General features: G+C 48.5%; 1 protein-coding gene across 3 annotated transcripts in view; it reads right to left on the bottom strand.

Annotated features, from left to right (window-relative positions):
• Positions 1-127: 127 nt before the first annotated feature.
• The window catches only part of FHL2 (four and a half LIM domains 2), a 69,299-nt gene continuing 57,176 nt past the window's right edge, over positions 128-12,250 (bottom strand). For all 3 annotated transcript variants that reach the window (XM_014843543.3, XM_070511549.1, XM_070511550.1), the window contains exons 4-6: positions 7,855-8,024; positions 5,004-5,190; positions 128-734 (exon numbers count right to left, since the gene is read on the bottom strand). In XM_014843543.3, the coding sequence (XP_014699029.3) occupies positions 583-734; positions 5,004-5,190; positions 7,855-8,024 (509 nt within the window). In that variant the 3' untranslated portion in view covers positions 128-582. The remainder of the gene's footprint in view (positions 735-5,003; positions 5,191-7,854; positions 8,025-12,250) is intronic.

The raw sequence follows: 12,250 nt of genomic DNA, 5'->3' as shown, positions 1-12,250 counted from the left end.
GTGACACTGACGCAGCCCATCAGAACTTGCACTTCACCCAGTGATCAGCGAACACGCAGTAAAGTGTTGTTTATACTTAGAACCTTAATGTGTAGTCATTATTTCACACACTGTGCCTGGCAAAAGATTTTGTTCTGGATAACTTTATTGTTATAAAGCCATATAATTTTGCTTTAGGCCTTACGTGACAGGAAGTTACACAGTTGTAAATATCAACTCTTCACTATCTTATGTAGTTTGGAAAACTTTCAAGTTCGTGACATGTTAATTGCACTTAAAAATTAAATACATGGTGAAAGAAAGATACGTTTATAAAGATATTCAAAAGGATTTTTACACTTGGATTTGCCTTGCTTGATTACGAAAATTCAAAACCATCTTCCCACCTAAGGTTTACGCAGGGCTTTCTCCCTCCCTGGGAATGAACTAACAGAGGATTAAAGGGCCTCGACAAACGTGAGGAGCACTGAGGAGCGCACGAGCAAAGTCTCGCCACGGCTGCTGGAAACCAGAGCACACTACTGCCGGGTCAAGAAAGAAAATCTCTAAACCTGTGTGTGTGGCAAGCGCGTGTGTGCTGACTCAGATGTCTTTCCCGCAGTCGGGGCACAGGATGTCGTCCCTCTCTGTGAGGAAGCCTCGGCCCACCAGGGACAGGGAGCACTTCTTGCAGTTGAAGCAGTCATTGTGCCACTGCCGCTCCTCAAAGGAGATGTACTTGGTGCCGCCGAGTCCTGTTAACAGAGGAAAACACCACCGGATGAGGAGAGACAGGGAATACTGCTAGTTAGCACCAGGCGACCGGGACTGGAAGAGGAATGCTGGTTTGCTCCATCTTCCCTTTGATTCTATGATATGGGGAGTATGCATTTCTAGTGGGGGATCCAGGTATAAATCAGGTGTCATGCACAGCCTTGAGGAAGTCATAATCATCAGAAGAACAGATACATAAATTGGCTCCAGAACGGTATGGAAATGCTACAATTTTAAAGAGCCTGTTGTGGGTATTTGTTTTCCCACCAGAATGAAACTCCTTGAGTCAGGGAGCTGATTTCCCTTATTCCTTCACTAGGTGCCTCATGTCTGGTCCTCAGATATTTCATGATTTAATGAATGAAGGGCTAAAGGGAAGGTAGAAGAGGAAAATGTTAATTTTCTCTGGAATGGCCAGGAAAGGCCCCACAAAGAAATGATACCTGGGTGGGGGAGGAGGCGATGGACTCCTTCTTACAGAGGGACTGTCATGAGACATGCTACAGAAGCGGGAACTGCCGTGGTAAGAGTGGGAGGTATACTGAGACTGCTGGAGGAGGGGGCTGCTGAGACAGGAGGGGGCAAGTGGTGAAGACAGGTGGGCACTAGAGAAAGCCATCTTATATTTTAAGCAAGAAAAGTAGGAACTCATTTCAATTCGGGTCTTGACTCTTGTTTGATGACTAAGTCTAATCAAATCTTTAAGGTACACTGGCCGCCTAGCACAGTATAGTTGGTTGGTACTGCCACTGAGCCCCCTGAAATAAAATGGAATCAAATAAATGGGGTCATCTTAGAGTTGTAATCGATTTTGGTCAAGTTAGGATCATGAATTCCAATTACAAAGAGTTCTTTCCAAAACAATGGTTCAGTCTACCATGTTAAAAACAAAGCAGCCACACTGACTGCTCCATTTATAATAGTTTGAGGTCGCAACCAGCGTGAGAAGTCTGTAATGCACCAACAGTTAGTTCTTTCCCTAACTTAATTGGCTAGGCTGACATTGGTGTTACATCCCTTCACGTAGGGGAGACCTTAGAGCTAGACCCCCTGGGCTAGTTAGTGACCAGCCTGGGATTTGAACCAGGTCTTGCAAACACAAGTCCCAGCTCTTTCTAATGCCACACTACCTCTGCTACTGATGGAGGATGCGCTAGCAAAGCTTTTCAACTCTCTTTTCCTAAACAGCTTAGAGCTTTAAAAGAGTTACAGTGCAGAACCAGCGTTACCAGAATATGGATTGCCTTTCCTAATCCTAGACTTAGAGGGCAGTGAGAGACCTGCAGATCTGGGAGCCCAGGGCCTGGCCCTGAGGCAGAACCAAACCGATGGTTTAGGTCAGTGGGTCTCAAAACTGTCTGCATATTTGAATCATGTGGGAAGCTTTTAAAAATTCTAACACCCAGGTCATAGCTCACACCAGTTAAACCGTGACCCAGGCAGTAGTAATTTTTAAGGTTCCCCAGGTGTTTCGAATGTGCAGCCAAGTTTGAAAGCCAGTAGTTTGGGCAACACTTTAACTTGATTTCAGGGCAGGGGCTGCAGAGCGGTTGGAAGATAGTTGCTTTTCTTCTTAGCACTCTGAGTTAAATGAAAAGCCAAGAAGCTGCTAGGATGCCCCAGCGTTTCCAGCATTCCGTGGTTCTCCTTATTCTCTCCTCTGCTGAGTCCTGCGCCACCACAGATCTGGGGCAAGGAGGAGCATGGCAGCGAGAGGATGAGGGAGGGTGTCAGTGACAGGAGCTACGCTGGGCAGCTGTCCCAGGGGGAGGCCTCCTTTCAGAAGCTCCGCTGTTTCCTAGAAATGCCAGCAATGGGGCAAGTGGTAGAAATGGGAACCAAAGACAGCCCCAGGGGGACAAATCCTCCTAAAGGCAGGATGTGCATGCAGTCCCTTCTCATTATTTGAGGTAGTTATTTTCTGTAAAGTCACTGAATTGAATTAGCAAACCTGAGCCACTGTTCCTAAGAGAAAGACAGCATTAGGTTCCTGTGAGCCTCTGGTCACAACATGTTCATCACCCAATCAACACATAACCTTGCTTTACGTCTCTTTCTGTTTAAAGACACCTTATTTCATATGTATTGCTGACGCATTAATATTCAACCTAATGACCATAACTGAAGCCTGAATGAAGCTCATCTAACAAGTATTTTCTCCCTGAGGCACATCACAGCCCTCCTGTGCTTAGGAGCATAGCTCTTTAGCACTGTGCTTGGGGGCCTTTTTTAATTTTTTTTTGGTGAGGAAGATTGTCCCTGAGCTAATATCTGTGCCAATCTTCCTCTATTGTGTATGTGGGGTGCCACCACAGTGTGGATTGACAAGTGATGTGCAGGTCCACACCTGGGATCCAAACCTGTGAACCCTGGGCCAGCGAAGTGGAGTGCAAACTTAACCGCTCCACCGTCGAGCTGGTCCCCGTGGGGGCCATTTTAAACACTGAAATTGCCAACAAAAAGCAAAAAAATGCAAAAAGCATGGCACAAAACAGACTGTGAAAAGGACCTTTGTTTATAATACAAGAGTTGAACAGAAAGGCGGAGTGTCACCTGGTTCCATCTCAACTGGGCATGCACGCATTCGCCACTCTGTGCATGTCTGTGAGTGACCGTGAACACCCCACGAGTGCTGACTTTGGAGTTACAAATGTAAGTGAGCAGGCACATTTGCAAATATGGACTCTGAATGATGAGGATCAACTGTATTTATGTGTGAATTAAGCATCTCTACACATAAAAAGTTGGAAAATACCAACTTCAGATTTATTTATAAAATCATTTAAATTTTGTCAAAGAGAAAAAGAACTAAGTAAGGAACTATTAGAAATTTAATCTAAACTCACACTCTGGCATAATTGATTAGGAATCTGGCAAAAAGCACATTTTAGCTGCAATTTCAAAATTCCCAAGCATAGTCTCTGCATTTCAGAGAATTGACTCTCCTTTTTTGGAGGAAAGTATCATTCTGTTTTTCTAGTGTTGTTTTGTTTTTTTTCAGTGCTACAATGATAATAACTACTATCAACACACATATCTAATACTTTATATTTAAAAGTGCTTTATGCAGGTTATATTGCTATATAAAGCTTAATTTTATAGACATTTACTTCCACAAAAGTTAACTTTGAAAATAGCATTAAAGATTAATATGTTAGGGCGAAAGACTGCATTTTTCCCTCTAAATGATTCTAAGAGAAATCTGGTGTATAAACAGCTAGGATTGGATGTGTTAACATAGAAAAACTTACACGCTATACTTCTTTTCTTTGTGTTTTAATTTCATTTGGAAACATGATTTCCGGCTTCCACACGAGAGGCTGGGCCTTTCTACATCAGGTGAGTTGGCTGAGTTAGGTGAGCTGGGTTCTAGACCCGAGGGAAAACAGTCAGGGACGAGCGCAGAGGGTGTATAAATGTGTCTGTATGGTTACAGTTACGTGCGAAGCTGCACAGGAGCACCGTCTGGCCTGGCCGCTGTGTTTACACCACGTGTCTGCTGTCTGCCGTTGACAGGGGTCAGCCGATCAATGAATGCACAGAGCCGGAATCCACATCGTGGAATTGCTCCTGTGTTGTTACAGAACCCTCACACTCTCCCTCCCAGCCCAGCCACTGATTTCTGTGCAACACGTGGGGAACATTTACAGGACTTCAGTCTGACCAGCCAGCTGCTCTCCACACTGAACTTCTGGCATGTTTACTAGTTCAGTCCAATGCCTGGTCTGCCAGCCAGCCAGATTTGGGGCTCTCACTTTGCCCAACCCTGTGGGGGATATGAAAGAACCACATAAAACGTTGCCCTCCGCCCTCATAGAGATATGGCTTTGTGGTCGAAAGGACTTTCTAAGATGCTATGGAGCACCTTTAAGAACACGGTACAGCTGCTAAGCTTGGACACGCCAGCTTCATCGTGCTGATGTGGTAGCCATATACTCACAGGCTGCAGTCTTAGAGATAATCCTACCAAAAGCAGAAGCGATAAACCTCCTGAGAACAGGCCCTAGGGTTCTCAGTGATCAGGGGAGCTCGAGGGGAAGTCCTTACCTGCTGAGTGTGCCCAGTGTCCCAAGGAGAGGAATGCAGGTAAGCAGGAGTCGGCTCTGCTCGGGACCTTATGAGGCCTAGAGGGTCTAGGTGTGTAATCAAATTCACATGCTGAAATCTTACACCTGTTCAACCTTCAAACGGCTACACGAAGAAGAGCAGGTGGCCGTGCATGCTGAGTGGGAATCCCACGGGACACTCACCGCTGATGGGGTTGGTGCACCCAGCGCACTTCTTGGCATACAAGTCACAGAAGCAGTTCAGGCAGTAGGCAAACTCGTCTCGGGACGTGAAGCGCTGCCCGGACAGCGGCTTCTTGCAGGCGGTGCACACGAAGCACTCCCTGTGCCACGGCTGCTCCCGGTACGTGACGCCCCCGGTGGTGATGGGCTGCAGGAGGCGAGAGCGAGAGGGTCAGTTTCCCCAGGCGGGGTGGTCTCTGTTCTCAGCACACTTCCTCAGCCCCAGCCATCACCACTGGATGACACCAGATCCTCATCCAGAAAACGTCCGGTTTTAAAAGTCACGGAGGAACTGCCTTACAGACCGCAGGCACCCCTTCATCACCGCTTCCACATGCTTTCTATCCCTGGCCCTCCCGTTGTCACCCGGCTACTAGGAAGTGTGCTCCCAGCCCCTCGGAGGGATGCTGGGGAAGCTGAGACGTGGGTGTTGTGGAGCAGCGCTGCTTCCTCACCGCGCACGGAGGGTAAGGATTGGACACGGCATCAAGGAGACTCGGGTTTGAATCCTAACCTATCCTGACCAGCCCTGTGCCCGAGTCACCTGTTAAGATCTCTGTGTCCTGGGGGGATCCTCTCAAACACCATTTGCAACTCTGTCTCTCCAGCACTTGTGGTGGAAGAAGGAACAGGCTTAAAAGACAGCGTGGGGTTGGTGCCTGCTGACACTGTCGTGAGGGGATGGGCGTCCTGGAAGGCCCGGAGAAACAGGCCCAAAGCCTCCCTCTCCCCGTCTGAGGCGGAGCACTCGGGAGCAGCGATGCAACAGATTGTCAGCACACTCGCTTTATCTAGTAGTTGTCCTCTTTTCCCTTTGTCGCTTTCATATTCATTGAAAAAACGGATGAAGGACAGAACTGAGTAGGATATCAGAGGAGTTCGGGTGGGTCTCAGCTTGACCGAACGATGGCAATGCAAGATGGAGCAGAAACACCTCACGTTAGCACTTTGACACATTTTATTTTTTTAACACTGCTATTCATCCTTTAGTCTTTACATAAAGTATAAAAGTCCTCACATAAAGACAGATGTTATTTCCATTTTACAGATGAGTAAACTGAGACCCAGAGAAATCAAGTGACTTGTCTGAGAATTAGCTGGAATCATAGCTAGTTAATGACAAAGCAGGCACTAGAGTTCAGAACTTCCTTCGATCCTGTATTCCTTTCATTAAACTCTAAACCATTAATAGTCTTCCTATAAATTTTCCCCCTAGGAACAGAATTTATGCAAAATATCTTGGGTTAAGTTATCTCTGTGGCTGTAGAAGGCATGTATGTGTGAGATGTTTCCTCTGCCTGGAATACACCCCCTCGTCTCCTCCCTCTGGATTCCGTGTCCCCCAGCCCCACCCCACATCACCCAGCTAACTCGGACGTGCCTCGGCACGGCTGACCCTTTCTCAGAGAACCCTTCCCTAACACCAGCCTGGCCCCAGCTCCTCAGACGAGTGCAGGGCCTTCCTCCAGTATACACTCTGTTAAGACTCTGTTCTCCAAGGCACGCCTGTCGATGAGGACTTGTGTGTCTGACATGGGAGTGCATTTCCACCCAGCACCCAGGAGTGCCCACTCCCCGCTGGGAGGAATGGAAATTTCTGGCATGAGTGCTTTCTTGTGCACTAATGAACACACACAAAGGTATGTGTCCCAGGAGGATGTGTCACCTTTATTTCTGCAACTAAAAAGGACAATGAGGTGGGGGAGAAAACAGAGGAAGAAAGAGTAACTAAAATGAACTTCCTTTCGATCTTGATGAGAAAAACAAAACAAAACAAAGGGAAGTGAGCAGAGAAGAGGGTTCCTGAGGTAAACACAGGAATGAGAGTGCCATCCAGGGACGAAGGGATCCACAGCAGATAAATAGGGGAAATGGGGAGAAATGGAATTTAAGAGTGAATGTAAAGAAAAATGGAAATGAGACGAAGGAAACAAGGGAAAGGCTGAAGGAAAGTCAGCAACACGCTGCCCTTTGAAAAGGTGCAGGCGAGGTGGGCCTTCCAGCCGAGGCTGGGCAGCTGCAGGGAGCAGCTCGGCAGGCCCCCCCAGCGACAGAGTGGGGTCAGCAATGGGCAGGAGCCAGGCAATCTCACCAAGTTCTCACCAGGCCTGCCCAGGGCAAAGTCCCTGGTGGAAGGGAGCGCCTCAAGAGGCTGGCTCAGGTCCCAACATTGCCGAGACCGTGCGAGAGAGGTCACAGTGCAGCAGACGAACCTGCACTCTCAAGGGCACGGACGGGGGTGGACAGGGTGGGCGGGAGACAGGGCTTCCTGCAGATGCGGCTTCCCTCTGTCCGCTAACCCAACAGAGCCACGACAGGACAGCACATTGGCGACTGGGGTAGTGTGGTTCCTGGGCTGTCCCCTATCCCTGGCTGATGGCTGACCTTTTTTTCTTTTCTTTTCTTCTCACATCCTCCCTCCCTCTCACTAAGTTGAGCAGTTGGTTTCTTGTTTATTCAAGGAGAACAGTGTAACAAAGACAGCTTGGGGACAGTTAGTTCTCCTTCCCTTTAGCATCAAGTCATAAACATGAGCAAAGATTTGGAAATGTTCTAGAAGACAGAAGAGATAAAGGATTTTTAGCTCAGGTCACAACAAGCTCTCATCTTTGAAAGAAGGACTGGAACACAGGTCCAATGGATAAAATGCACACAAGTACATCAGAACCACGGCATGTGAGGCAAGACAGCCCTAAGGCTCCTGCCATGCAAGCATGAAGGCGCCCTCGCTTTCGGAAAGGGGGAGCTGACCGACAGCAGCGTGGAGGCAAACCGACCGGAATGCGCAAGGTCCAGGGAGAGGGAGAGGTACCTTTTTGCACTGAACACACTGCAAGGCATACTGTTTCTCGTAGCAGGGCACACAGAAATTCTGGCCATCCTTCGGGATGAAGCTCTTGGTTCCGATGGGCTGTTGGCAGCGATGGCAGATGAAGCAGGTCTCATGCCAGCTGCTGCCCTTGTACTCCATCTTGCGGGTGCCTGCCGCGGGAGTCAAGAAGGAAAGCAGAGTCATCAAAAGGACTGGCTTGGAGGCTGAGCAGTCTGCGCTGAGAACCTGCCACCGTCTGGTTTTATGACGGTGGCGAGTCCTTTAGCTCTGGAAGGCTCACCTCTAAATGGGAATCACTTCTGTTGGACAGCCAGGACTTTGTCTTTTGGTTCATTGCTAGACACCCAACTCTTGGAACAATATCTGTACATACTCAGGATTTATTTGTTGACCAGAGTGGTTATGAACATTAAATGAAAACAAGTATTTGTCTCTCTCAGCACTGCAAAATATAAAGAGAAGTGTGGCGGAGCTCAGACTAGTCCTTAGTGAGTGTGGACTCTGGAGCAGAGGGGCCTGTTAACGAACAGCCCTCTGCTTCTCAAGAGGAGGGGATGGTTGGGTGTAGACGAACCTAGAGTCTCGAGCCTGATTCTGGGAGGAGCCTCCGCATCACTCACTTCATTCCAGTGCTGTGTCACCAAGCCGCGGCATACGCTATCATTAAATCCAAGCGTATTACCTGTGCAGCCCACTTAGTAACTTTCGGTCCTGTAACAGCCCATTTTCTTCTGAACAACTATTATCATTGGATATGGCTACATTATTTCCTCCAGTAGGTGAAGTCCCGGAGGAGTGAACGCTTTCTGGTTCACGCCCACCCCAACCCCGCCCAGCCTGACTCACAGGGAACGCTCGGGGTTTGTTGATTAATGTCTTTCTCATGCTTTATACGCACAAAAAAGGTGTGTTTATAGAAATAGATGCTTCCAGACAGATATGTATGCGAGCACCCTTTGTATGAAGCAGAAGCGAAGGATTTGGGGGAAAGGAGCATAATGGATGAAGAAATTGCAAAGTGTTCCAAATACGCGGGCTAGCTCAGGCGCCAGCACACTAGACACGGCCCACAGGCACATCGGGACTGCAGCCTGTTTACAACAGCAGTGTCATTGAAACCCTGCCAGCCCATTCACTCCCTTCTGTTGTCCACACTGCTTTCATGCTACAAGGGCAGAGTTGAGCAGTTGCGACAGAGACTGGATGGCCTGCATGGCCCAAAGCATTGATTTGGTTCTATATGGAAAAATTTTGCGAGCCCCTGGTCTCACTGAAAGGATGCGGACTGTAGAATGATGGGCACGTAAGTGAGATTTCAACCCCGGTTCAGGAAACGAGGGGGGACTCGGCCGAAAGCAGGCCGGCCGGCTTTGGAACCAGGGGGCAGCACAATGCAGGTGTCTGTAAACTAGTCTTTAGCTCTAAGTCCAAAAATAATAGGGTTGAAACAACAAGGCTAATGGTTGTATTTTAGCTGGTTATGAGGTTGGTGAGATGGCCTTGTCTCAAGTAGTTAGGATATTCGCTGAAAATCATTATGTGGTTATTTTATTACATGTCATTTGGGGTCACTTTCTCAGCTTCCTGTACTTGCAAGACCAGACATTTGAGTACTCCCTCCCATAAAGCATATAAAATACTCAAGGAATTCATGGGGTAAAGGTGTGTGGCACACAGTGATCTTAAAAGCTGTGGAATTCAATCATGGGTTGATGAACCCTGAAATAAGGAAAATTATATTCAGCAGTTGAATTTCAGGTCAAAATGATGGAAGGATTTTGATGTAAATCCTAGAATGAGTTTCTTTGGTCTGCAGAGTTTTCCCCCATGAATACCTTTGTCACTTGCTCCTTTAATCTCTGCCCTTTCCTCTGATCAAGTAGCCCCCTAAACCCAAGGATTTTGTCAATGAAAATAGGGCAATTAAGATTCTCGCTAAGGACCGCAAGCAAGACCATGAGTGCATTCTTGGCATGCTCTGGAACAGTGTTACACCAACACCAGGGCTCAGGCAATGCCTGTCCCTAGGAGGGAATCCACTGGACACTTCCAGCCCAAGGCAGGTGGAGGCACACATCCGCGAGGCCACAGACACAGACCTGTGCAAAATGTGGCCAGCAGGTGGCAGCAGCATTCCTTCTTCTAACAATCTGCAGATGAGAGCAATTCTCCAGCAGATAAGTCCAGTGGAGGAAGGTGTCTTTTTCTGATTCAAATAAGCAAGAGAGGAACCAGAAACTTGGTGACTGGTTAGCGATGACGTGAGCCTGCTCAGAGGCTGTAGTGCAGCTGCAGAAACCTCTGCAAACAGGGGCTCAGCACTGGGTGGATGCGAACCGGTGGACCCTAGCACTGTGGTTTGTGCCAACGGAAGCCTAGTTTCCCGACCACGTCAAGAAATGGACTTTTGTGGGGTGTGGGCCCAGTGGGCGAGCTTTTCTTGAGCACATGCCTCTTGTCCTATGTATCTAAGTTCCCAGCCAAAGCTACACTGATGCTCTGTACTGCTGGTCATCTTGATTTGGGTCTAGCACTTTTAAAAATCAAACCAAAGCAGAGAAGCAAAGTGCGACCATCTAGTGCTTCTTTTTGCTTCTGGTTTTTGCACACAGCAGCCTTTTTCCAGACACCTTGCCTCTGGTGCCCAGTCCATTTCCTCAACCGGAAGTGACCTTTTCGACATCTCCATCCATTGAACTCCAGCTCCTCATCCTTCAAGACTGTTCAAACATGACATCCCTGAGGCTCCCTTTCCTGGCACGTGCCTCCACCCTGGCAGGCACCAGCCAGTCTTCTCCAGCGTCTCTATCTAAAGATCCCTGACGTCAGTGAGAAGCACAGCCCTTCGATGTGGAGGCGGGAGTGCTGATGCTCTTACACTTTCCTGCCGTGGGGCTGAGCTGCGTTCTCGTTACCAGTGCCTGAGCTGGGCATTCTCCTCTCACACCTGCACGCTGCACCAGCACAAAATGAACAATAAGCTCCCTTCTTAAAGACCTCAGCGGGTCCCACGGGTTCCACAGCCACGCAGCAGATGCGAAGCCCACGTGTGCACCTTCCACCACTTCCCAGAGCTCCAGTCATGACCCGCCTCGTCCGGGGCCTCCTCCTTTGGGTCCCCACCTCCACGCCCCAGGAGGAATCCTATCGTGACCTGGTCCTCCAGGTAGGGTAATCAAGGGGAGGGAGAAGTGGAGAAGCCAAGGCCAGCAGAATTAACAGACGGTCCTGGCTCATGATGGTTCGACTTACAATGATGAGAAAGTGACAGACATTCAATAGAAACCATACTTTGAATTTTGAATTTTGCTCTTTTCCCAGGCTAGCGGTATGCAGTTGATGCTCTCTTGTGATGCTGGGCTGGTACAGCCCCCACAGCTCCCAGTCACCACCGGATCCCGAGGGTCAACAACCGATACACTTACAACCATTGTGTACCCATGTGACCTTTCTGTCTTTCACTTTCAGTATAGTATTCAATAAACTACATGAGATACTCGACACTTTAGTATAAAATAGACTTGGTGTTAGATGATTTTGCCAAAGTATAAGCTTTGTGAGTGTTCTGAGCACGTTTAAGGTAGGCCAGGCTGAGCTGTGATGTTCAGTAGGTGAGGTGCATTCAATGCATTTTCGACTTGTGATATTTTTAACATATAATGGGTTTATCAGGATGTAATGCCATCAGAAGTTGAGGAAGATCTGCTCTTGCAAAAGGGCAGAGCACTGCTGAGGAAGAGCAAACGAACAGAACCAGGAGGTGACCCCCGGAGGATGCAGACAGCAGGGCCAGGGAGACCCGCGGCCGCAGGAGAACTCTGGGGAGGGTGTGGAGGGGACGGAGGCGACGGAGCATCCTCGGGGCAGCCACAGCCCTGGGAGCAGCGAAATGCAGATGGGAAAGAGGATTTGAAGAAGTCTGCTATGAGTAATGAGTGGAAGCTTCCTTGGGCTCTGGTCATGAAAACCTAGTAAAGATTTCATTTGTCTTTCAATTAATTTTGTGGTTCTTACTGTTCCAGGACACCTGTGTCTCTATATGTGACTCCCTGTGGGACAGGACCCAGGCTGGCCCGGCTTCTGTGGGTTGTAGCCTTCGATCCCCACCGTGGCGCGTGTGGCCCTCAGTTCCAGCACCTGCAGCGCTAACAGAATCTGGTCAGAGGCCTCCCTGCCCTCAGTGCCCCATCTGAAGCTGCCACAGTGCCTCCAGCTCTGTCCTCGCTCACACAATCCCAGCAGCGCCGGGTGACGTCCCAGTGACATCCTTGTAATAGGGTGTCGCAGTTATTTTTAAGATATACTAACCGGAGAAATGTGGTAGCAATAAGAGACCATCTTACTGAAGCCTAATTATCCCCTTGCCTTTGTAAAA

The sequence above is a fragment of the Equus asinus genome, chromosome 6 (genome assembly GCF_041296235.1).
Source record: "Equus asinus isolate D_3611 breed Donkey chromosome 6, EquAss-T2T_v2, whole genome shotgun sequence".
Taxonomy (NCBI): Eukaryota; Metazoa; Chordata; class Mammalia; order Perissodactyla; family Equidae; genus Equus; species Equus asinus.
This window is presented reverse-complemented; position numbering and strand designations above follow the sequence as displayed.